The following is a 24,191-nucleotide window of genomic DNA, read 5'->3' as shown; positions in this document are numbered from 1 at the left end:
CGCATTAACAAGGAGCACACTAATTATGACATTACATCATTTGGAGCTTAAATCCTGGCTAATTGAGCCACAGTAATCAAGAATAAATAATTAATTAGCACTTTCTGATGTCACTTTACCCGGTTTTGTGCATCACAGAGTAATCATCACCATAACACCAACATAAAATATATTTGTTGACTCTATTTGCTACTATTTTTCACACTGTAGGTGCAGATGAAATATTCAAACTACAATGAGTCTCTTCTTGTATAGGTTTAAACATGAAAGACTCCCAACAAATGTTTATTCCTATGGCAGACTTACTGATACTTCAACTAATAACTTACCAACACATTAATAATTTCACAGTTATTCGTGTTTGTTGTGTTTTTGCCTGTAAATGCAATCTTTAAGACCACTGCCTGGCTTTATTATTATTATAGGTACCCTGTGGAGACGTTCACCGATGCTCCCTCATACGGAGAAAAGATTTTCTGAGCGTGTTTGTTCATGCATCTGGAGGGACAAAGGAAATAAGTAAAAATATAACACAGGAGCCATAAAGTACTGTTTGGCTCCAAGCAGAAATAAACTCAGACACAATATTTCTCAGACTAACAATTTCCACATTTTGATACCATGTAAAACCACGCAGAGAGGAAGCTTGAATCCCCTCTTGAACCACTGAAGTGCTCTTGAGCACAACACTTAACACACTCTCTTAAATCAACCAAACAAATCCGATGTGTGTGTGTGTTTATGTGCGTGTATGTGTGTGTAGTCATACCTCTGCCTGCAGCAATAACCAAAACAAAAGTGTGTAATCAATGCGCTGGTTGACTGAGGATTTAAAAAAAATAAAAACAATTCATTAAAAGCCTTTAAATACCATCACCTTTAATAGGATTGAATTCTTTGTTTGTTTGTCTGTTTTGAAGGTCATTACCACAACAAAGAACCCACATTCCATCTGATAGCTCATTTCCATATAAAAGTAAAAATTAACAGTTACCCCTTTGCCTCATTAAACCTAAATATTCACAGTGTTTCTGTTGCAGTCTCTTTCTCAAAATAAATAAGCTAATCCCCTCTTTGGTGCAGTTCAGTAGTAATGATCCAAAGTACATGTAGCTTGGCAGGGATGTGAAGAAGCTTGGCTCCTGTACTGCGCAGCATCTTTGTACTATTCCCATGATTCCACTACTTAATGAATTATGACACTGATGATGATGTACATTATTCACAATAATGTCCTTATTTCCCATAATATTCACATTTGTGAATATAAATGAATACAGCAACTGATTTTTTATATTTTTAAATTGTATTTCCTCATAAACCAACAATAATAAACCCATCATTTAGAGAAGCTATTGCTCACTGGAAGAGAACCAGTCCCACTGTAGAACAGTAGAAAATGTTATTTAGGGGTTTGTTGGATTTTTACCGTTATACAGGGACAAAATTGCCCAAGAAAGTCAAATTAAAATGTCTCCAGTAGGTGTCATAGCTGCATTTCTTATAGGCCAGTGGGTAGGATGGTTTTCCTGTGACGTGTTTTATGCAGGATGCTGTGAAAGCTGTTGAAAGAAAAAACATATTTATACAAACTAAAGTGTTCTTTCATTCAAAATGATGAAACGTCTCCGCACTTTAAAGCACTTGGTGCGTTTTCCTCACTACTGGAGTGTGTCCTGTTGACTGTCCAGCTGTCTCCCTCTCCTCTCAGCGTGCCCGTCAGTCACTTTGCCCAGCGTTTGAACCCGGGTCACCCCTGTGAAGAACGACCTTTCTGGACCACAGGGACACCCTGCAGCCCGAGTTATTGTAGCATGAACACTGGGTGCCCCCTCGCCCTCCTCTGTGTTTTTAATATGAAGTCTGACGAGCATAGAAGATGGGCAGGGAATGGGGGTGTCCTTTAGAACAATAATAATAAGGACAGAAATGGAGAGGGGAGGACTTGGAGGGGGGGTCTTTCCCTGTCAGAGCCTCCTGACAAAACGCCCCCCCCCCCTCTCGATTTGTGTCTGTGGAGGCTTGAAAACCGGCACAGACGCATTCCTTTACGCGCGTAGCCGATCTCGCTCCGGCAACGTGAACGCGGTCAAGCAGACTAAGTGGGACTCCCAGGACAATTGAAGACCTAGAATTTCAGGTCATGTTGTAGATTAGTCTGTTTTGTTTAGAAATGTTTCAGAGCCACAATGCACAGGGCCACGTTTTCTGTCACTTCCTCGGCTCCATGTGACCGAATGACGCTGGAAACGTTATTTTATCCAAGAAATAGAAAATGTCTAGATAAATAACCGACATCACTGATTGTACCGTGACAGTTCATACATGTTTACATAAAGAAAATGATCATAGGATAGCTGTTATGTTTGTAAATCCTGTGCGTCCCTCCGCGTCAGTCATCGTGCCTCTAATGTTTTGGGGGAAATGATGAACACGCTTCGTCCGCGCTGGATCTGGAGATGGGATCGGTTGACGGCGGGGGGAGCAAACTCCACCCAGCAGATAGGATCTCGGGCAGGCGGAGCAGAGGACAGCTTGTGCCGTGAGGGCTCCGGCTGGTTGGTCGGAACGATTTGACAAGTCCCACAGAAAAACTTCTCAGGGGCAAAGTCCAGGCTGAGCGCGAGGGAGACCGGGTGGAAGTTAACGTGCGAGAGCGCGCCGGGAACAAAATCACATGTCATTTTAAAGACATGCTACAAAGATGGCGGTGGTATTAGCGACGGGAGTTTTGGGTGTCCCCGGAGTGCAAAAAAGTGGATTTGTGGAGGTTTTGGTGCGGGAGCAGTGGCACAAAGTTTTGGTCAACTTGAACGAGGAAGCGCTCACGTTAAGCTGCGAGGAGAGCAGCGGGAACGACAGTGTGAACGACAGCGTGAACTCAAACGGCGTGACCAACGGATCTTACCTGGACAACACCAACACCAACTCCAACAACGGCCCCCACGCGTCGCGCACGGCGTTCACGGACATCCCGGAGCGGGTGCCCGAAACGATCGCCAACAGAAAGCGGTGCGTCAAGGTGACCAAGCAGGAGATCGGGGGACTCGGGATCAGCATCAAAGGGGGGAAGGAGAACAAAATGCCCATCCTCATCAGCAAGATATTCAAGGGGCTCGCAGCGGACCAGACCCAGGCTCTGTACGTCGGGGACGCGATCCTGTCCGTGAACGCGATGAACCTGCGGGATGCGACGCACGATGAGGCGGTGCAAGCGCTGAAACGGGCCGGGAAAGAGGTGACTCTGGAAGGTAAGCGGGCTGCCCAGTGTGTGTGTGTGTGTGTGTGTGTGTGTGTGTGTGTGTGTGTGTGTGTGTGTGTGTGTGTGTGTGTGTGTGAGAAAGAGAGAGAGAGAGATGGAAAGAGAGAGACTCACTCTGCTCTTTAGTTGATGGATTGTATCATCTCCTCAGTTTAGTCAAGATTAATCTGTGATTGGAAAATGAAAGAATGTCATGTATGCAAGGGCAGGTCGTTGCTTTATGCATATCCAGTAGGTCAGTGACCCATGATTACACAGTAAAAGTGAAGCAAGTCGTCTGTTCTACCTGCCAGCTGATTGCATTCACTTAGCGTCCCAGGTATAAATCACTCCCTGATTAGACCAACAGAATGAAGAGCAGCATGGCTCTGAGTGTTGAAGCCTGGGAACGAAAACCTCTGCTGTAGAATGTGATTTATTTTTTCCATTAGAGAAGGAAAGTGCTGCTTATTTTATTATGTCTTTTATCTGCTTTTTTTTTTTTTTTTTCCCCCACACACCTGTGCAACTGATATTTCATTCATTTTGTTGTATTTGCGTATAAAGCCACAGTTTCCACACAGTCACCGCCTCCAGGAACAAAAATCAGTTTTTCCTCGTCTGCATTTATCTGCAGATTTATTTAATTTAGAGAAGAATAGAAAAAGGCACAGTTTTTAGGAAGTGTGTGTCGTGCAGCTTCGCCGTCGGGACTCCTTTTGGGAAACAGGAGGACGACTGGCTACCTTTTGTGCAGAAGAGCAGTTGATATTTCTAAGGAAACAATTATTATGCAACCAGGGGTGCCATGGGAGAACCATCAAACTCATATCATCTGTCTTCCCCTCACACTCCTTTTGAGAGCAAGGCCACTCAAAGAATCTACATTTCCTCAAGCCTCTCCCTTCTTCAGTTCAGTTGAAACGTGAAGAAGAAACTCCAGCTGATGGTTTTCAGTTTCCACTCTATTGGATGAGCGTCAGTTTGACCCCTCTCACCCCCTCAACACACACATGCACACAAACATACGGAGCCACATACACACACAAGCTAATGTTGCACACGTATGAGATGTTTTTTTTCATCCCTGTTCCTCCAAGGACTCATGGAGTTAGACTCATGGAGTTACGATAGTAAGAACAAAGTGTCTCTCGCTGACTCTCTCTCTCTCTCACACACACACACACACGCTCACGCTCACTCTCTCCACCACACACACTCACACATACAAACATGGTGATGATCTTTCCCAGTGGGACACAGGGGCTATGCTGCAGAGGGAAAAGCAGGTCCCAGCTGAAAACTAACTGAGATAAGAAATAAGGGGAGAGGGAATGAAGCAAAGAGAGAGAGAGGGAGAGAGGGAGAAGTAGGAGGGGGTAGTGCTGAAATGTGAATTTAATGGGAAAAGTGCTCAGAGGGAGAGGGATACAGTAGAAACAGACTGAAACAGAGGGAGCGCTAATGAGGGAGGGTGAGTGATGGGACAGAGAGACTATAGAGAGACAGAGTTCACTATAACTGCACTCTTACTGAGATCATTTGCATTTAGCAAAGCAGTGAACCATGAGGGATGAGTACAAAGTGTTTTGTTTTTTCATGCTATTGAGGATGTGAAAGGTGCTTAACACAAAACCAAGCATGTAAACTGTCATGAATAAAAGAATACCCAGTGATATGTAGAGCATAAAACTGTATGATATTCCATGTTTATCCCTGTGTACAAACCTGCTTCTCATAGTCAGGAGAGTGTTACAGGAGGGAAGAGATCAGAAAGAAACATATTCAAGTGTCAGCAGAACTAGTTCAGCCCTCATGGCATGTCTGTCTCTGTTTGTGCAAGAGGGATTTTGCACCCATGCTTGTAATCTGTCTGTTTTACCGTAGCCCTGACAAGCCATCTTGGAAACTCATTTGGCAGATGGAGGACAGATACAGCTAAAACAGGCAGCGGCCACTTGCTCCCACTTAAAGCAGGCTTTAGAAGCCTGCATTAAAACTGCTCTCGAACTAGAGGAGCAGGGTTCAGCGCCCTGTGTCAGGGAGCAGCCGCTTTGTTAAAGTGTCCCCCTGTGCAAGATGCAGACTCTCTGCTGGCTCTGTCTAATGACTCAGCGTGTCCCCTTGTTAGGCTTCACTGCTATGAGGATCAGTGAAGCCTTTGCAACTGCGTCCTAAAGCTCTGAGCAGCCATTATGGTGGTCTAGTAAAGGTCTGCTTATGCACAAATAAAAATATATAATTAAAATATATATTGATGAATAACATGGAAGTCTCCTTTTGCAGAGTTTTTTAGTTAAAGTCCTGTGAATAAAAAAAACAGCTAAGTTGGCACATACGCACTCAAGCAGCAAAATGGAGTTCAGCCATCATTATTATCATTTCCTTCATTGCAGTTCTTACTGTGACATGTCAAAATGTCCTCAGTGAAAAATGCCTAATGGCCAGGTAGCTAGCCTGTGTGGTGTTGAGAAAGTGTACTGGTTTTTTGAACTTCTCTATTCCTCACACAGCTACTTCCGTCACTTCTAACAACACCGTGAATGCCTCTGTTCCTTTTTTATGATTCCTTTTGTCACGTTCTTGAATAAAGATTGTGGAAGACAGTGTGATTAGCCAAGAGGAGGTTATCGCCCCATTTGGATGGGATTTATTTCTGCAGGGTAGGTGGGGTGAGGTTATATTACCTGCCCTGCTCTGGACCGCTGTAGTATGTGAGTAATATTTCACCCACGCCCTATAACAATTAGGATAAGATATCTGAAGATAACATCACTTGTCCTCCCGTTGGCTCATTTAAATCCCGCCTGCCATAGTGTCCTTGCATTTTGGATCTTTTAAGTTCCTGAAGTGCTGCCTGTCCTTTTATTTTTATATGAGCTCTGTGTAAAATGTGACTTTTCTTGTGTGACAACTGACAGCAGTTCCTGTTTGAAGCCATGTGTAGCCAACCGCTGAGACAGTGAAGTAAACTTAAAAGTGTGTTAATTCTCAGGCATGTTGGGCCACTTATGGAGTTATGACACTATGGACGTTTACACCATTTTTTGTGGTTTGGGTTAACATGTGGGACTCTAGACGTGATTGGATGATGTGTTGTATCAGGTCATTCCAGGTGCGCTCAACGCTCAAGCATTGCAGATGGCTTCGCTGTGCAGGTCCTTTCTTGTCCTGCTTCCCATCCTAATATCAAACCCCTGTAGAACCTGTCAGACACAATAACAAAGTATTACAGGTATCAGTCTGAGGTGCAAGACGTGGACACACAAGGATAGTACCCTTGCTACTCCGAGTTGACATTTTTATTATAAAATGTGTTTTAAACAAGTCTTTGGCAGGGCTGAACAAAGATTTGTTTACAAATGGAGATTGGAATTGAACAGAATCCATCTGTCATGTTACAAAGCTGCTCTCTTCTCTTTTTTTAAAGTAATGATAAGGCTCTAGATTCTGATCGATCAGGGAGGCATAAACACCTGCCACCACGGTTTCCCTCTGAAACCTGCAAAGGAAGTTAAAGAAATACACAAACTGTCAAGGACAACATTTGAGGCATTTTTGACTATCACTTCACAAGAATGTGAATCAAAACAGCAAAGATAGAGATAATGAACAGGGAACTAGGAAGAAACACTTAGAATAAGTGGAAGCGTTTCCTATATTGAAGTAATGGACGTGCTTTTGCTCAGAGCAGATAAATGTAATGGAAAGTGGAGGGAGAAAACAGTTCAGGTTGAAAATGGCAGTAGTTACCCTGCAGAGGAAACACTTCACCAGATGTGAGTGAGTGCAGGAAGACGGCATCAAACAGTGGTGTGTGTGTAAGCATCGAGACTAGGAAGCGGAAGAAAGGCTACTGTAAAGAACATCTGCCAAAACTTCCCAGCAGACAGGAAATGAGTCAGTGTCCTGTAAGCTCTCCTGTTAACAAGCCTCACCTGTTGTCACCTGACATCTGGATGTATTTGTGTGTGTGTGTGTGTGTGTGTGTGTGTGTGTCTGTGTGCGTTCGTGTGCTGCTTTCTGCTGTGTGTGCATCTGAGTGTGTGTGTGTAAATCTGATGAATGTGTGTCATCAGATTTAGTCAGTAGTGTAGTCTAGACTAGTGCTACAGTCAGTATGTGGTTGGGTGTGTGTGTGTGTGTGTGTGTGTGTGTGTGTGTGTGTGTGTGTGTGAGTGAGAGAGAGAGACTGTGTCTACCAGCTGACTGTTGATGTCATTACAAGCTATCATCTCCTCCGCTATCCGCTCAGAGCGGATGACGCTGATGATAACAACATCAACTGTTGTTGTTGCGAAGATAATAGATTGAATCACTCTTTCCTCTTCTCTGTGAATATTTATACAGCCAAATCAAAAGGCAAGAGGCCGAGAGCTGAGGCTCGTCTGTTCCTCCCGTCAGCTTGGTTTGAAGAAGCTCCTCTCCCTTCCAGGTGTAATCGTTGCACTTTTGTTCTTTTTGTACTTTGCGTTTGTTTCGTTTCCTAGTTGTGGTGGTTATTATAAAACGGAGAAACATTTCAGTTTAATGCTTAAAGCAGGAGTTTTAAGAAAATATCTACCAGATTGACCACGAAGGACCCAAATAAGAAGTGTGTTAGGCTGGTACGCCACCTCACTGACTTCTGCTGAATCCCTCGATGAGTCAACAAACATACTTCTGCAGCAACCATCTGTTCACACGTTCTGTGGTTGTGGTTTTGAGGAAGATCTGTGGTTTATGTTGCCATTAATGGAAATAATGAAACATGCAACCCACAGCTCTCGGGTTTAATGTGTGATCATAATAAAGATATTGTATTGTGCCTTTCACTTTTTCCACCTTACGTATTGTTTTTGAGTAGAGTAAGTCAGTAACTTCAAAGTAACCTTTTCTTCGCAACCGGAAGAATTTGCAGCTCCAAATTGTAGATTAGTCAGAGCAGTGACATTTTGGAGGATGAGGATGCATCTTCTTCATCTTCTTGCCACATTTAACATGTCCGTCTGTCTGGATAAACTACTGTAAATTTGCCTAAAGCTGGTTTCCTTTGGGGTTTCAGTTCCTTCTCTCTGTTAACAATTCAGCGCATTTATACACTTGCATGCTACAGTGACTCAAACTTTCACCTTCACGCAGTCATGGGATTATTCACAGTCAGAATAAAATGTCATTTTTTAAAAAATCTTAAGGTTCCAAAACCTTTTTTGTCTGTGCCTTCAGCACCACGATATAATCAACAACACGTTGTACAACGCGACGCACGTAAAAACAGCTTTCTTTCCTATGCACGTATTTCACGCCTCTTCAAGTCGTGGGAAGTTGTGGGCTTGCAGAATGTTTGTAACTGTTTGACATGAAGTTCAAGGTTCACTGTCAATGAGTAATTCTACCTACGCACTAACGTCTTTGTCCGATTGCTTCTATAAAATTCCACCTTGGTTACTATTTATTGTTAAGGCCACATTGGAGTGGTTTGTAATACATTGGTCCAAATCTTGTAAAAACATTGTGTGAGGCTGGAATTTGCCTTTCGCGCTGCTGTAGTATCCAGATGCCTGCACTGGAGTAAAAGCTCTCATTCTGCAATCAGAGGAGCATTTCTCTTCCTTTCTACCTCTTTGCCTCGGTCTGTTCCCGTTCCAACTTCTGCTCTCTCTCCCACAGACTTAGAATTTCTCACCACATAAAAATCCCCATTTGGAGCGCTACAGAAAGTCTATTGACTTCAGACCTCATTAAATATGGATCATTAAGTGAAAGAGACACAATGAGACAGATATAGTAATTACACCTGATGTTATAGAGCAGAGCGTATGTGTGTGTGTGAAGGGGGACTGGTGCTGTGCAAACACATGCTGAGGAATGTGACTGAACAAGTGTGTGTGTGTGTGTGTGTAGTCATTGGGAATGTGTGTGGCACTATAGATACAATTGAAATCCATGGACTGTTGGCTCCACTGTCCACACTGAAGTAATGAATAGCCTCATTTGTAAAATGTGTAAGTGAATGGGGGTGAGTACAATTTAAGAAATAATTGAATGGCTTTTAAATGTCACCAAGCGAAGTGAATGGGATTTTCAATGGGGAGTTGAACAGTTGGTCTGCAGTGATACACTCTGCTATTTTTCCATCTGCATCATGACTACAGTATCAGCAAGCTACTAATGACGAGTGGGAGTCGCAATAAAAAAAAATAAATGCCATGTCTGTGAGTGCATACTCTCTTTGTCTCAAGCGTGAGTAAGAAAAATGGAAAATAAAATCAGAGGGGAGTGCCTCATTTGGATTTTTTGGGGTTGAACTTATGTAACCAACTTGGAGACCTGCTTTCAAATAAAGGCTCAAGTAGCACGTTCCCCCGTCCTCTTCAAGTTCTTACCGTGCTATGGAGGTTATTGTGCGGACTTGACTGTGTTGGGGCTGTAATGGAATAGAAACATGACCCAGGGGAATGCACACACATTTACGCACTTCCAGAGTAATGATCACGGACACGGACTCCACCCCATTTATTTTCCCCTCTGCTGGAAACACTTACAGCTCTATTTCTGTGATGAGTTTACATTTCCTTCTTTCAGGCTTTCTTTGTAAAAGTTAATGGAAAACAAATTATCCACTCAGACTTTTCTTCAGTTGACTCAGTTGAGCAAATCCACTGTAGATTAATATGCTAAGATTTGAAAAGATACTGTATACATAGCTTAATCTTGTCTTGGGTACATTTACCTAACTAATAATAACTTTAATTAATGCTTAATTTGTCCACAAACCTTTTAAAATAAGTTATTGAAATCCAGAAAATGTATGTGTGTTTCGCTTTTTTGCTTGTGAAGTACGAGATAATACCTGAAAAGGTGGAAGTCTGTTGATTGTAATCCCACTGAGTGGTTCTTTGGCCTGTGCATCACCCGTTACAGTCGTGGAAATTCGATTTCACTGGATATTGTCCCTTACTTTAACAGAGAAACTGTTTCAGTGCTACTGTCCATTTGGTATTACTTTGTCACACTCCTCATAGCATTAAGTAAAGTTTTGCAAAGGGTAAAACAAAAAAGATTTATGGTTGATGCCAGAGGTTAATAGGAGTCCTGGGAGTTGTGTGTTTTTGATTTATTGGTTGCTGTTGTATTTTTTCTGTGGATAGCAACACTGCAACACTACACAGATATATGGTAGCTGGTTAGGTTGTGTTATGCTTTAATTATATTGTGTGTTCAAAGCAGACTTTTATTTAATTAAATGTGTTAAATTATCTTATTAATTCCAAGTGATGTTTCGATCCTTAATACGGGGCTCTATCTTTCACATCGCATTGATCATGGTGAGAAGATGTTTTGCAGTAGCGACGGCATTTTTTTTTTTTTTTGTATCTCCACCATCAGCAATCTCTACTTGCATCACAAAGTTTTAGAAAGCAGAAGCTCCTATTGATGTGCTGTTACTTTTTTTTTAAGGAGACATGCACAATGAATATTTATGCAGCACGTTGTGGTTCATTGACCGCGTTGTCATTTTGCTACTGTTTGCTATTATCGTGAACTGACATAGTGGGTTTGATAACGTCGAGTCTAATAAAATGGTAGGAAAAACTTACCAGTGCTTACCGGATAACGTCCAAGGTTCAGCAGTAATGCTGGGTTATCACTGAAGCACATACACACAGTTGTTTTCCATTACTTCAGACTAACATGACATCGACATGTACACGTCTCATTTCCTGGACTTTACCTTAAAATGTATGATTTACATTATGTGGACTTGCTTTTTGTCCCCAAACGGTCTCAACAATGAGACAGATTTATGTCCCCACCACACCAGTAGTGCAGGTACACACAGACACTTTGTGGGTCTAAGGTATTTCCTTCCTTTGCAGGTCTGTCATGCTTTGCCGCACAGAAGATAAGTCAGAGAGAGCGATGGTGTTATTGTACACGGACATCTCTGATGAAAAGCTTGTTGGTTGTTCCTTTTTAAAATTTAAATCCAGCATGTTACTTTGTGTCACCTGAGTCTCATAAATCTATAGATCTCAATAAACAAAACCAGACAAGGTCCAAGTCGTCATCTGACTGGAGCATGTTTAATCTTTTCAGCCCATTGGATTCAGTGGTTTTGTGCCTTGTTTGTGCCTTGTTTTTGCCGTGCTTTAATCAGATCTGACAGTGTGGTTTCTTATGCTGCTCAATTAGATCACATTGTCTCCGTAGGTCCATGGAGGACACTTACACATCACCCCCATCTCTTGTTCTTTGTTAGGTGTCAGCCTGTCATCTTTCCTCTACAGGTTGGCGGTTACGCTTGTTACACTGTCTCACAGGGCTCTGTAGTGCTTCTCCCAAGAATAGTTCATATGCTGGATTACAAATGTCACAGCGAATATGCCAATTGCATGCGGCCTGTACAGTGGGATATGCCAATTAAACATCCAGGGCATACAGAGGATTCAGAACATGCAGAGAGTGTGCTTAGCTCCCACTTTTATCTCTGCCTTTCTATTTCTGTCTTTCACTGAAACATGTGTCCTGTCTGCTCTTCTCCTCTTGTCTTCTCAAACCTACAAACACAAGGAATTTAAAATAGTCATCAGGCCTCCAGTGATTCCAGTTTTGACTTTTATAAGTAAGGTTTTTTGAGCCAACTGCGCAACAAAACAAATGATAATAATTTGATCAACCAAACTGCAGAAGACGTGAACTGCTTTATTTGCGTAGCACTTGGTGACAGAATAGCACATTTTGCATAAATTAATTTTAATATGCACTATTTGACAGAGTCATAAACCGTTTCGGTTTCTGTCTGTCTGTGTTGGAACACCTGCTGAATCACCACATCCTTCCTCTGACCTGTAACAAAAAAGAAGTGATGTCAAAACAAGTTACAGCTTATGTGTTACTGCTGAGACATTGATGGCTAGAAGTTCAAGCATAGATTGCACTTAGATTGTAATATATTTTGTGTTAAATGATGTTAAAACAATGCCAAGGCTAGCAAGAGACCAACCACCACCTTGATGTAATTTAAATTCTTCTTTCTTTTTTTTCCAAGTTAAACAAAAAAAAAAGTTAAGCATTTTATAAAACAATGTTAAGATAAGAAAATAATTTGTCTAAATACAATGGGATACTTTTATATTTTGTCAATAGTTTGTTTTCAAATCTGCAGCACTAACCAAAACAAACCACAATCATATTTACCATTGATGACATATACACTGAAAATCTTTTTCTTTCTTTTCTCAACAGTCAAGTACATGCGTGAGGCCACGCCATATGTCAAAAAGGGTCCACCTGTGTCAGAGATCGGCTGGGAAACCCCCCCTCCTGAGTCACCTCGCCTGGGCAGCCCTCCCTTCACCTCCTCCTCTTTATCTGACCCTCCAAGCCCTCCTGTCCAGCCCTCCCTGTCCCTGCAGGGCGACAGGAGGTGTATTCCTCTCAAGATGTGTTATGTAACCCGCGCCATGACTGTACCGGACCCTGAGAACAGGTAGGTGAGACACGCCAAAACCACGCATCATCATTCTTCCATCAATCAATCATCTGTCTTTTTTGGTGTCATATTCTGAACGTTTGTCTTTTGTCCCAGTCGACTGTCCCTTCATTTTTCCAAACTTTAAGACAGTGGAAGCAACATCAGGTGTTGTTACGCGGCTCAAAGCTGAAACTGTAAAATTAGCACACGAAAACACCAAACACCATTAAAATGAGAAACATGGACAGAGCAGGTGGTTCTCTGTTAACGTATTAATGTATGACAAAATAATTTTCTGCTAAAATAAAGATTACATTGTTCATGACAGATGGGGCTGTGATTGTCAGCTGGTAATATTTACAGTCCTTTTGTAGAGCAAGTAATTGACAGAGATTGTGTCCATTAAGCATTGCCTGTACTTTGCCTTTGGCAGAATGAGCACCATCAGGGTTCTTCAGGTTTGGGATTAGTTCACATCCTGCCCTGGATCTGTTGTCATTGTCACGCTATACAGATAATTTATGAGAAGGCATCTCTTTACACAACCTTATGCAGGATCTAAGGGTATGATCAGATGCAGCTCCACTGCTGTGGACTTGCTGTGGTCTCACTCCTCTGCTTGGTGGAACCAGCTTAATTTGAACATATAGAAAGATTTAAAGCTTTAACAGATATGCATGAGGACATTACTGGAGTTTAAGCATAGGGCTGCTCTTCGTAGGTATGAATCTGACAAACCTTGAGCTCTGTGTTCACAAATCTTGGTTGAGGTATTAACCCACTTAAAACCACAACAAGGGTTGAACATTTACTTTGTTGGCCTTAACTTTAACTTTATTGGTCAACCAGTTATACGAGGAGTTGAGGTCAGTATCGCATCTCGTGAAACAGTGAGTTTTTGATTCACACAGATAACACAGATAAGTTTTGTGGTTCAATAAAACTGGAGTGCACATACACAGACACTGGTCAAATTCTCTCCCAAATCAAATTTACTTTCATGTTATGTTGTGTTTTGTTTTGTTTTTTTTTTTAAAGTTCATTCCTTATCCTTGCAGCCTGGACAAATTCCCCTTTGACTTACCAGTAAATATTTAGCAAACGTTTAAATGGGAGGACTCCCAAGCCGAAATGCGATCTGTTATGTTTAAGCCATGTGTATGAAAACTGAAAAAGGGATGTCACATTTATTCTTGATGATGTGCAGACAAGAACAATCATGTGAACTAAACCTACTGTCTGTGTTTTATTTAATATTATAGTAAAACCAACTAAAAACAAAGTGACAATGCTTGATGTTAAGAGTAAGTAAAGGCAAAAAGAGAGACAGATAGTAAATTAATAATTTTACTGTAGAGTTTACAGTTTACAGTTTACAGTAGTGTTGAATACAGGCAGCAATGCCAATTTCCCTCTGCAAATAAATTCAGGTGATGGGAGCAGAAAAGTCGAAAGCTTTGGTTCCTATCTCTGTTCATATGCTGGGGACAGACGGCAGGTATGCAAATGATGGATTGGAAGATGAAATATGTCTACAAAGACACTTAATGAGTGCAGTTTGTCTAGAACAGCTTCATAAAGAGAAACATGCCAACGACTCGCTGGTGTAGCACTGAGAGACACAATCAGTCGACTCTGGAGTACAGAGCACAATGGTGAGTTAATTGTTCCTTGGTGACAGATCTTAATGTACTGTGACAAACAGGAAACATTGTTCTAGTGCGTTCATTTTTAACAAGCCACTGTAATCAAGATTTGTAAGATGATTCTCAAGAGTCGTGATATACTGAAAATAGTGTAAGTAGTCCGAGATGCTGCCAAATAAAAGCAGGATAAGTCTGCTAAGAAGTTTGATCATAAAATATGATGTATGCTGTTTTGTATTGTATTGCATTGGCCGGTCCACATATGTGCAGGGAGCAGTGGCTGAGGCAGGTTGAAGTCCTGGAAATGAAATAACAGGTTTGGATTTATTCTCATATTGGATTTGAGATATAGGGCGACTTGAAGTCTGGAGGGACATGCAGATAAACAGGAACAAGTCGGGGACAGGTACATCCATGAGTAGCTGTCGTGTACATGAAGGCGAGCCATTATCAAACTTGACCTCGAAGTAGGACCATTAAGTTAAATCTCACATAGACCACTGCAGTAGCACAGGGATTAGTGGCTAATCACAAAGTCAAACACTATCATAAGCCGACAGGTGGCAGAATATTGGTAACAAGGATCGAAGTTTGAAACAGTCGAATCTTGAATTCAAATCCATTGACAGACAGCGACAAAAGCAAAAACCTAATTGTAGAGCAAGATTTCCAGTAGAGCTATCAAAGCATGTAGAAACATAAACACAGACTACACAGACAAAGAACATGCTGCTATCTTGGTTTACATGAATACACTCCTGGAATGTGAATGTGCTATTTATTTTGGTGTCAGAACTGAAATAGCTTAAGAGGGTTTATGTTAAAAACCAAGGAAATCCTGCTATCTTCTTTTTTTACTAGAGTCAGTGCAATGTTGCATCCCTCTGAGGGTTTTCTCTTCATTTCAGCAGCTGTTGTTTAAACTGTGTTTAAGCCTGAGAGGACAGAAGGATGTGAGTGAAGGCGGTGATCATACGGTGATGAGAAGAGAGGATAAAAGACAAAGAAACAGCAGTGAAGGAGTGATTTTCACTGTGGCATAAAGATAGACTTGATCTATACTCAGATATTCAACATGCTGAAGAAGTTTTCCTCATCATACTGTACACTGTGTATGGGACTCTCTCTGAGTGTTGTGGTGGCTCAAATAAATTAAAAATGATATGCTTTCATATAAGATATTCTACTGTACACATTTTGGTTTAGTCTGATGGTTATTTCATCTTGGTTAAGTTTTGAAATTTAACCTCAAAACTGGAATCATGAAACCTTTGGGGCATTGTGTTAGACTGATAGTTGAACTTAAGTCTAACTTAAATCAAAATAATGAGACTGCGTAAATATTTGACTTGACATGAAGCAGACACCGCACAATAAAACGTTTGTCATCGGGGGTATCTCTGCTTGGTTTTACAAGTTGCCTTCAAATTGGATGAGGAACTTTATTGTTTATATGGTGGGGATTAACTTTTAGGGTTATTCTTAACTATTTGTTCAACCTATGATATGAACTGTAAAAACTGACCCTCTTGGTTTCAGTTTGCTTGATATGACGATCTAAGATCTAATTTAGCATTTTTCCACGCCATAAACCTTTATCCTATTTACACCTGACATACCTCGAAAGAACACGTTATTACAAAGGTTAAACGTACGCAGAATGCATCGGGGTCTGATCAGATCAGCCAGCGCCGCACATCTTGAGGCAGGCTGGCTTGCATTCTGGTTGAATCTTGTCCAACGGTAAATAAAATCAAACAGTGTGACAAAATGACAAAATGATCTGGCCAACAAGTTGAAAGGTCAACAAACTCAGACCCATCCTGTCGGATAAGATAAGGTGTTATATTGAGCAGGTCTGACTGAGTTACAGTTGCAGCAGCTGTTTTCTTGCCAAAAGTACCTACTTATGTACAGTACTGATCAGTTTGCTTAAATTAAATGACGGGAACAAATTTTATTATCAATGTAAAATCTTCTATCTATCTAGATTATATAATACCAGGTGCAAATATGGTTTTAACTCAAGTCAAGTATGTTTTATTTATACAGGCCAACATTACCCATCACATGCAATATACCTCACTGGACTTTAATGTCTTTATTTCAGATAAGGACAAACTGTCTGCTGTAATAACTGTGAAGTGTGAAGAACAGTACACTAAATAAATAAAGCAACAACAGGCTGGCTTTGCGTGGCACTCACCTTGAATATTTAATCATTAGCTTTTCCTTTGAAAGGACTCTGCTATCTAAAAATTACACAGCTGTCAGGGGAAAGGGTTAAATGCCACTCCAGTGCAGCTGACTTGCAATTTTCTTGTTAAGATTTATGTACTTGGGACTCGACTTGGGCACTATTTTCACCAATATGCAGACATAACTTGTCCCATAACAAAAAAAAAGCTATGATTGGAGCCTGTGTGTCTGCACTCTGGTGCAACAACAATCAATTCATGTTGACTCATAATCTGGATTTAGGCAAATTTGCAGTAGGCCAAAACAAACAATGCACTTGATTAATATGGAAATCTGTTTTCTTGTTCTCTGTGGTTCTATGACACACACTTAATAGCTTAATTCCAGTAGGCTTGTATTTACTGTTTATTAAAGATAAAAGACTTTCAGCAGGCTTGTACTTGGTGTAATTGCTTCAAAATTGCTCAAACATTACTTAATACTGCTGCTGATTCTCCATGTTTTCATAATGCAAGAAATGAAGGAAGTTTAAGAGGAAGCAGTCTTTCTTTGTCATACGTCACATTTACATGTTAAAATGAAATGTGTCCTCTTCGTTTAACCCATCACTCCTGGGGAAGCAGTGGGCAGACACACACTCGAGAGCTCAAGAGTGTCTTGCTCAAGGACACACCTGGTGACGGAGACGTTTGAACCAGCCACCAGTAGCTATTTAGCCCCAAAATTACATCTTAGCTAGAAAACGGCAGATGAAATCAGGGAGTCAGGCCGTTGCTAAAACAAACACGTCCTTAAAGAACCTTCTCTACCAAGAGCACATCTGGCCCTGAAGTCTCCCCCTCTCCTCTCCTCTGGCCTGTACTTAATCAACTTTTAAACCTTTTACATGCACCACTTCTATTTTTAACCCAGAGTAACACCTGGAGCTGAGCTACAGTACATGGTCTCTCCCACCTCCAAGAGTTTGATGGAAGAGCAGATTCATCACATTCATAGGGGCTTTTCCCGCTCCCGAAAACTGCACAGAAAGCATGTTTGCAGAGCTGCAGCACTGTGTGTGGAGTAGTTTCTATTTTAAACCACTGGAAAAAGCTGGACGGCAGAGTCCTGTTAACAGAGATCCTAGGTTCGTTCAGATTTGGGAAACTCATTGGATCAAGAATGTTTTTTTTATACTGACACTTGAAACTGTACTTGCACTCCTAGTAAACTGCTCGAGTGCTGACTGCAGCAGGTTTTACTGACTGTGCTGTTCTTATTCATTATGTAACTGGCGTGTAGTTGACACGTGGTTTCAAATTTTACGTTCTCTATTTTTCACCTACCTTACATTTCTTCCTTCTTTCCCTTTCCTATATATATTGATTGTAGTCTAGTTGTAGTGCATACAGATTACTCGTTTGAAACATTTTGAGCAGACTTTTTACTGCTACTACACTTTAGAGCAGGAGTTCCCGAACTTGTTCCTCAAGGTTAACTGTACCCCTGCCCTACTCACTGCTGATTACCTGGATCAAGTGTGTTCTGTCAATGAGAAGCTGAAAGACACCAAGACTGAGTTCATATTGTTATAACAAACCTTTGCATGAGGCACAGACTGAAGTCACTCTGCATCCTTATGCTGGATGTAGAGTCCGTGGACATTAAACTTTGCTTTACCGCGTTCTTGCTGCTGGTTTTACTCCATGTGGGAAACAGTATTTATGTTAGAATACAAAACAGCCGCACACTGCATTATGCACTGTAAAGGCTGCCACTTGTTCCTTTTTAAAATTCATATTCAGTGAGTACACAATCAAAGCTGAAGCTGGAACATAAGTGGATAACATCTGGTTTGTGAAACTATGACTTGGGACTAAATTGAGTCAGCAGGTAACACAATTTCAACATACATGACTAAGTGTGATAACAGAGAGCTTGAAGTATGTTTTGACTTTTCTTATCTTCTCCTCCAGACAACTGGAGCTACACTCCCCTGATGCCAAGCACACTGTGGTGCTGCGGTGCCCAGACCAACCATCTGCCCTGTCCTGGTTCTCAGCCATGCACTCTGTGACTTCCTCACTGGCACAGGTCTGTCTTTTTATTAATTTTTACAGGTAAAGCTCAGCATCAGTGTGACAATTAGAATTAGCAATTGTAATGGCAGTGCTTTAGCTGCGGAGCTGCTTTGTAACTAATGCATGCTGAACAATCATCTATCCTAAAGCCTGTCATCTCTCCACAGCGAGCGCTGGCAGAGGTCATCCAGAACACAGCCAGGATGGGGGTTGCTGGCAGCAAAGAGATACGACACCTGGGCTGGCTGGCAGGAAAGGTAGGAGTTGGTGTGCATGTGTATGTGAGAGAGACAGAGAGTGTAAAATGCTTTATAATATCCAGCTGTAGAATGCATAAGTGTGCGTCTATGTGTGTGAGTGACACCAATGCTATTTCTCACATTTTTAATGGGTCGCTTTTCTCTTATTACCATTTTGTAACTATGATGTGTAGATGTATATGTGCAAATTTGCTCTTGTTCTGTCCCTGTGAGGTCCAGAGTTTTATGCCTTGAAAGAGTGGACATTATTCACTGCATCCATGGGGTTGCACTCATTTGCACGTACACTGTGCAAGCTTCAAATGTGCATCACTTCCACACAACTTGGTGTGTAACTGTTAGAAAAGTTTGGGTTAAAAGTATCAGGTGTCAATTTAAATATTTGAACAACACTTCTGCTGAAGCACTCATCTGTTGCTTTGTGAGGCATTCATATGTTGCGAGCAAATGCTGCACACACGCAGCTAAAGCTTCACTTTCTCTATTACACACACACCTGTGCAAACACACACACAAGCATGCACGCACATCCATACCTGTCTAATTTTGTCCTCATGAATTTGCCAGTATTTGATCCTTCAAATGCCGTACAATACTGTTACTTAGCAACATATTCTCATTATGTTAAAAAGTTGACCCTTGACCCTGTAAATCCCACAGTATGATTGGCTGAGGGAGAACTTCAAAGAGCAGCTTAGGATTCCATAGCCGTGCTGAAGATAAGCTGTGGTAATGAGTGTACTTATGAAGTATTGTAAAATGAACACGGCTCTGTGTGTGTGTGTGTGTGTGTGTGTGTGTGTGTGTGTGTGTGTGTGTGTGCACTAAGTTTAGAGATTAACAGTGTGTGTTCTACAGGGAAAGTGAAGGGCTTGCTTGTTAGAAATGATGGGTGGGCGAGAGGGCACAACAAAGCGAATGTGTAGAAACTCTACCTGCACATGGACACGAGCCACCTTTTAATTTTAGCTAATTCCCCACAGAACACTTAATCTACTCTGTGTCAGTGGAGGACCAGAACAGTTAGATCGTTCCTTTTAATAGTATTTTGGAGTTACACGTCGACAGAGGTGCATAAAGTAGATCTGCTCAATACACAAGTAAAAAAAGTTAAAAGTACTTGCTACACTACTACAAGTAGAGATATTAAGCCTTTAATCATTTCTTTAAAACAGTAAAAGTACTTAAGTATAAGCTCTAGATTAAAGTATAGAAGAACAAAACAAAAAACAGGAATTTGATGCTGTATGTTTATAACATAAATGTTGTAGTTTAATCCAGATTTGACAAATTCTCAATGGTGAAAATTACAGTAAAAATGTGCCGTCATCTACAGACTGTGTTAAGATTTGGTAAGAATTAAAACCTGCAAAACCTAACTAGTAATTATTAATGTTACAGCATTTTCCCCTCATTTGTGGTGGAGTAAAATAAAACATGGAAATACTCCAGTAAAGTACAAGTATCTCAACATTGTGCAGTAAATCTATTTAGTTCTTTATTACCTCTGCATATGGGAGAGACAAATAATGTCTGTAATGTAATGTAATGTAATGTTGTGTACCCAGTGAGGGATTAGGCTTGAGAGCTGAAGACTGGTCTACACCCATTGCTGAGTACACACTTGGCAATGGGTTTACATAAATACACATACAAGTCCTCTCTGGCACACAACCAGGACAACTCATTGGCACACAACCAATGCTACCTAAGATGAAATACTTGCTTTATCTGAAACTGTAGACAGTTTTAGTTTTTGTCATAAATATAGGGGGCCGTCAAGTCCTGCATTAATTAAATTTGTACTTAATTAGAAATAGTGATATCTTGCAGGTTAAATTGCTGTTTTATTAGACTTTTAATAATCAAATTCATACTTTTTTGTCCTGTGGGTGACAGTAAAGTTATTACTTCAGCCTCTGATCATTTGTGCACTTAATAAAACAGTGCAACGATCCATTAAGAATGACTATTTGCAGCCAGCTTTGTTTTCATCCTTTTGTTTTACCATGTGTTTTAATTTAAATAGTGCAGTGCCCCATGACCTTTCGCAAGATAAATGTGTATAGAAAATAGAGAGATGGGCCCAGCTGGTCATGTCTCATTGTTTATCTGTTTATGCTGCAGACAGAGAGTGAGAAACAGAGCTGGAAGCCGGCGCTGGTTGTCGTGACAGAGAAAGACCTGCTTTTGTACAACAGTCTGCCACGATGCAAGGAGGCCTGGCACAGCCCTGCACACTCGTACCCACTTTTAGCAACACGGTAAGTCCACAGGCACAATAACAAAGGAGGGTTATTATAAAGTTTCTCAGTAACAAGAAGTTTCCTTTCCTGTAGCAAGATGTCATGACCAGATATGTCTTTGTCATAAAGAAATGTCTACCCTTTCTATTTTACGTCACATTTCCTGTTTGTATGGGTTTCTTCAGCCTGGTCCACTCCGGCCCTGACCGGGGCTCCCCTCACTCTGGCACTGAGCTGTTTTTTGCCACTCGCACCGGCACACGGCTCGGCATCGAGACTCACCTATTCCGAGCTGAGACCACCAAGGATCTGTCCACGTGGACCAGGCACATAGTCAACGGATGTCATGCCTCTGCTGAGATGATCAAAGAAGTCACTACAAGTGAGTGTGAATACATTTCGTGCAAGCATTGAAATTCAGTGGGCGTCTTTTAGAATGAGTGAAAAAAATATAGAAACACACACACACACACACACACTCAGAGACGGGAACACACAAACATAGCTGTGCATAGAGGGAGGGATATGCACAGGTCACTATACAGCGTTCTCTGATGCTTCATCAGTCGTGTTCAGGCATGCTACAGAAAAACACATCCAGGGAGATTTAAGAGGCTGCAAGGGTAACTACTGCCTGAGGTCTAACAAGCCTGAAATAAAGTCTAAATCTAATGCATAAGAAAAATATATCATGAACTGGACTCGCACATCCCCAGAGATAGACGAAGGGTTTGTGATATAAGTTGACAGCCACGAGGAATATGTGGACAAAGCACTTGCTATTTATAGAAAGGAATGCTATTCTAGTATATGTGTGTGTATGTGTGTGTGTGTGTGTGTGGGTGTGTGTGTGTGTGTGTGCGTACTGTTTGGCATTGGGTATTGGTCGTCCAGGGAATTTCAGCAGAATAACCCCCTCGCTCCCCTCTTTGCCCGCCTCCCTCTCCAAGCACAAAATGTCCTGGGAACGGCTCTTCTCTCCTGAGTCCCTTCCTCTCTCCATCTATGATAACACCGAGCCAAATTAAGTTCTACTTCAAATTCCGCTCGGTGTGTATTAGCAGCAAATGATGCGCCACCTCAACACTTGATCCTGGTTCTCAGTGTTGTTTCCGCAGCATTTACTGCCACCAACCTCTTGTTAAAAGTCTACTATATCGTGTCAGCTGTCAGGTTTAAATGTTACGCTGTGATTAGCGAAGCAGGGATTCATTCACGTCTGCAGCTCGGTTTATATTTTACATTACGAGCTCTGTGATAAGAGGGAGATATTCTTCGTCATGGTATTCATCCAGGAAATGTGAACGTTAGAGGGACATCCCGTGTCAAAACAATGTCTAGACTGAAAGAAGCTGCTCAATATTGATATTTATATAGGTTTTTGCTTAAAGGCAGCAGGTAGATAACATTTAAACCTGCATTAATTGATGCATTTAATTGCTTTGTGACCACTTGGGGTCAACAGAAACAATGTGTGTGGACTTAACACTGATATACAGTGCAGTATTATTTTTACTACTACTTTTCAACAGTAGCTCTTTAGCTGTAAAACACAATGATGATTTATTTCGAGTGCTGTAGACTGTTACATACCATTTATATGAACATAGTTTCTAAGATATAGATATAAGATATAAGTTGGGACCAAAGTGCCCAACCGCATCATCCACAGAGCCGTGCTGCTACCATTGCTCAAATATGATTTTATAGCAGTTTTAAATTACTGTAACACTGATTTAGGATTTAGGTCAATGACACTACCCCTAAAAGGTGAGGATGATGGCTTTGAGTCTTTATTGCCCACTTTTCTGTCTTAACTGGATGTCATAACTTCCCAAACAGATTGATGGTAGCACCGAGCCGTCTTTTTCTTATATTAGAAGCACCAAAGTAATTTACACTTCCCTGAGAAGGAGTGGTGTGATTTTGCATACAAATGCATTCATTCATATTTCAGCATCTTGAGGAGTCGATGCACTGACCTTGTCATCTTATGATCTGTATAACATTGTGATAAATGATTGTGGTGGTTTATTCACTGTCAAGGCTCGTGATAAAGATGTGCTCATGTGATAGATTAACTCTCGCTCGCTGAGCAGGAGGCCATTCTTAGGATTCCAAAAGGGGAAAGTAATTTGTTGGGCTCTGAAATCAAATTTCACTGGCACTTGGCCTGCTATCGTTTCTGTTATTATTATGTCCAAGGTGAATTAATCTTTCCAGCGGTTATATTGATACTTTGAACCATTAGCAGGCACTTGTTGGAATCACAGCATCAAGGTTTAAACCCTACTCAACCTCAATCTTACAGTATTCATAATAATAAAGAAAACAGTCAATTTCATGTTTCCATGTTTCATATCTTTATAGAAAATGTAAAGCCACAGCCAGTTGCCAGCTAGTTGGCACATGTGTGAAACACCTTTTAGCACCTCTGTATGATCTATCTGGCTTTTTTAATTCATACAGATAGAAACAATTCAAAACAAAAACCACCCTATTATTACTTTCGGATGGAGCCAGGTTATCTGTTAGCCCCTTTATTCCATTAGTTTAATTCAAGGTAATATTACGGCTGCTCAAAAGCTGCTGCTAAATGGCGACTAAATAAAACTTTAATGTTGAAACTGCTCAAGGTCAAGAATGAACTCTGTGCCACTGATTTAAAACATTATTTTATCGTCTGTTTTAGATGATGAAAGTATTTTCTTGCCGCTCGTTTCCCCATGCACCGTGACAGCCTTATCATTAATGTTCTTGTCAAAGGTGACAGCTGCATAACTTGTTAAATCATCTTAGAGGTCAACTGGGTCTCTCCTTAATGAGCAGGTAAACAACGTAATGACTTAGAGGACTTCAAAAAAGCAATTTATACCTCGGTGGTTGTAGGAAATTAACCTATTAACCTGCTGTGATACTTAAAGTCGAGCACAGTGGGAGGCAGTTTCAAACTATGAAGAACTTTACCTGCTGCTAGTGTCATTTCTAAGTTTAAAGTAAATGACTGTGAAAAGTGCGTTTCTGTCCCATAGTAACCTTTTAGCTTTACCCCTTGTTGTTATGGTAACAGTTAGTGTCTCTC

General features: G+C 41.1%; 1 protein-coding gene across 1 annotated transcript in view; it reads left to right on the top strand.

Annotated features, from left to right (window-relative positions):
• The first annotated feature begins 2,535 nt into the window (after positions 1-2,535).
• The window catches only part of sntb1 (syntrophin, basic 1), a 28,091-nt gene continuing 6,435 nt past the window's right edge, over positions 2,536-24,191 (top strand). The window contains exons 1-6 of the mRNA XM_026369847.1: positions 2,536-3,251; positions 12,470-12,713; positions 18,499-18,616; positions 18,771-18,860; positions 20,991-21,127; positions 21,295-21,491. Of these exons, the coding sequence (XP_026225632.1) occupies positions 2,705-3,251; positions 12,470-12,713; positions 18,499-18,616; positions 18,771-18,860; positions 20,991-21,127; positions 21,295-21,491 (1,333 nt within the window). The 5' untranslated portion in view covers positions 2,536-2,704. The remainder of the gene's footprint in view (positions 3,252-12,469; positions 12,714-18,498; positions 18,617-18,770; positions 18,861-20,990; positions 21,128-21,294; positions 21,492-24,191) is intronic.

This window comes from Anabas testudineus, chromosome 16 (assembly GCF_900324465.2).
Source record: "Anabas testudineus chromosome 16, fAnaTes1.2, whole genome shotgun sequence".
NCBI lineage: Eukaryota > Metazoa > Chordata > Actinopteri > Anabantiformes > Anabantidae > Anabas > Anabas testudineus.
The sequence above is the reverse complement of the archived record's forward strand: the minus strand, read 5'-3'. Positions and strand labels throughout refer to the sequence as shown.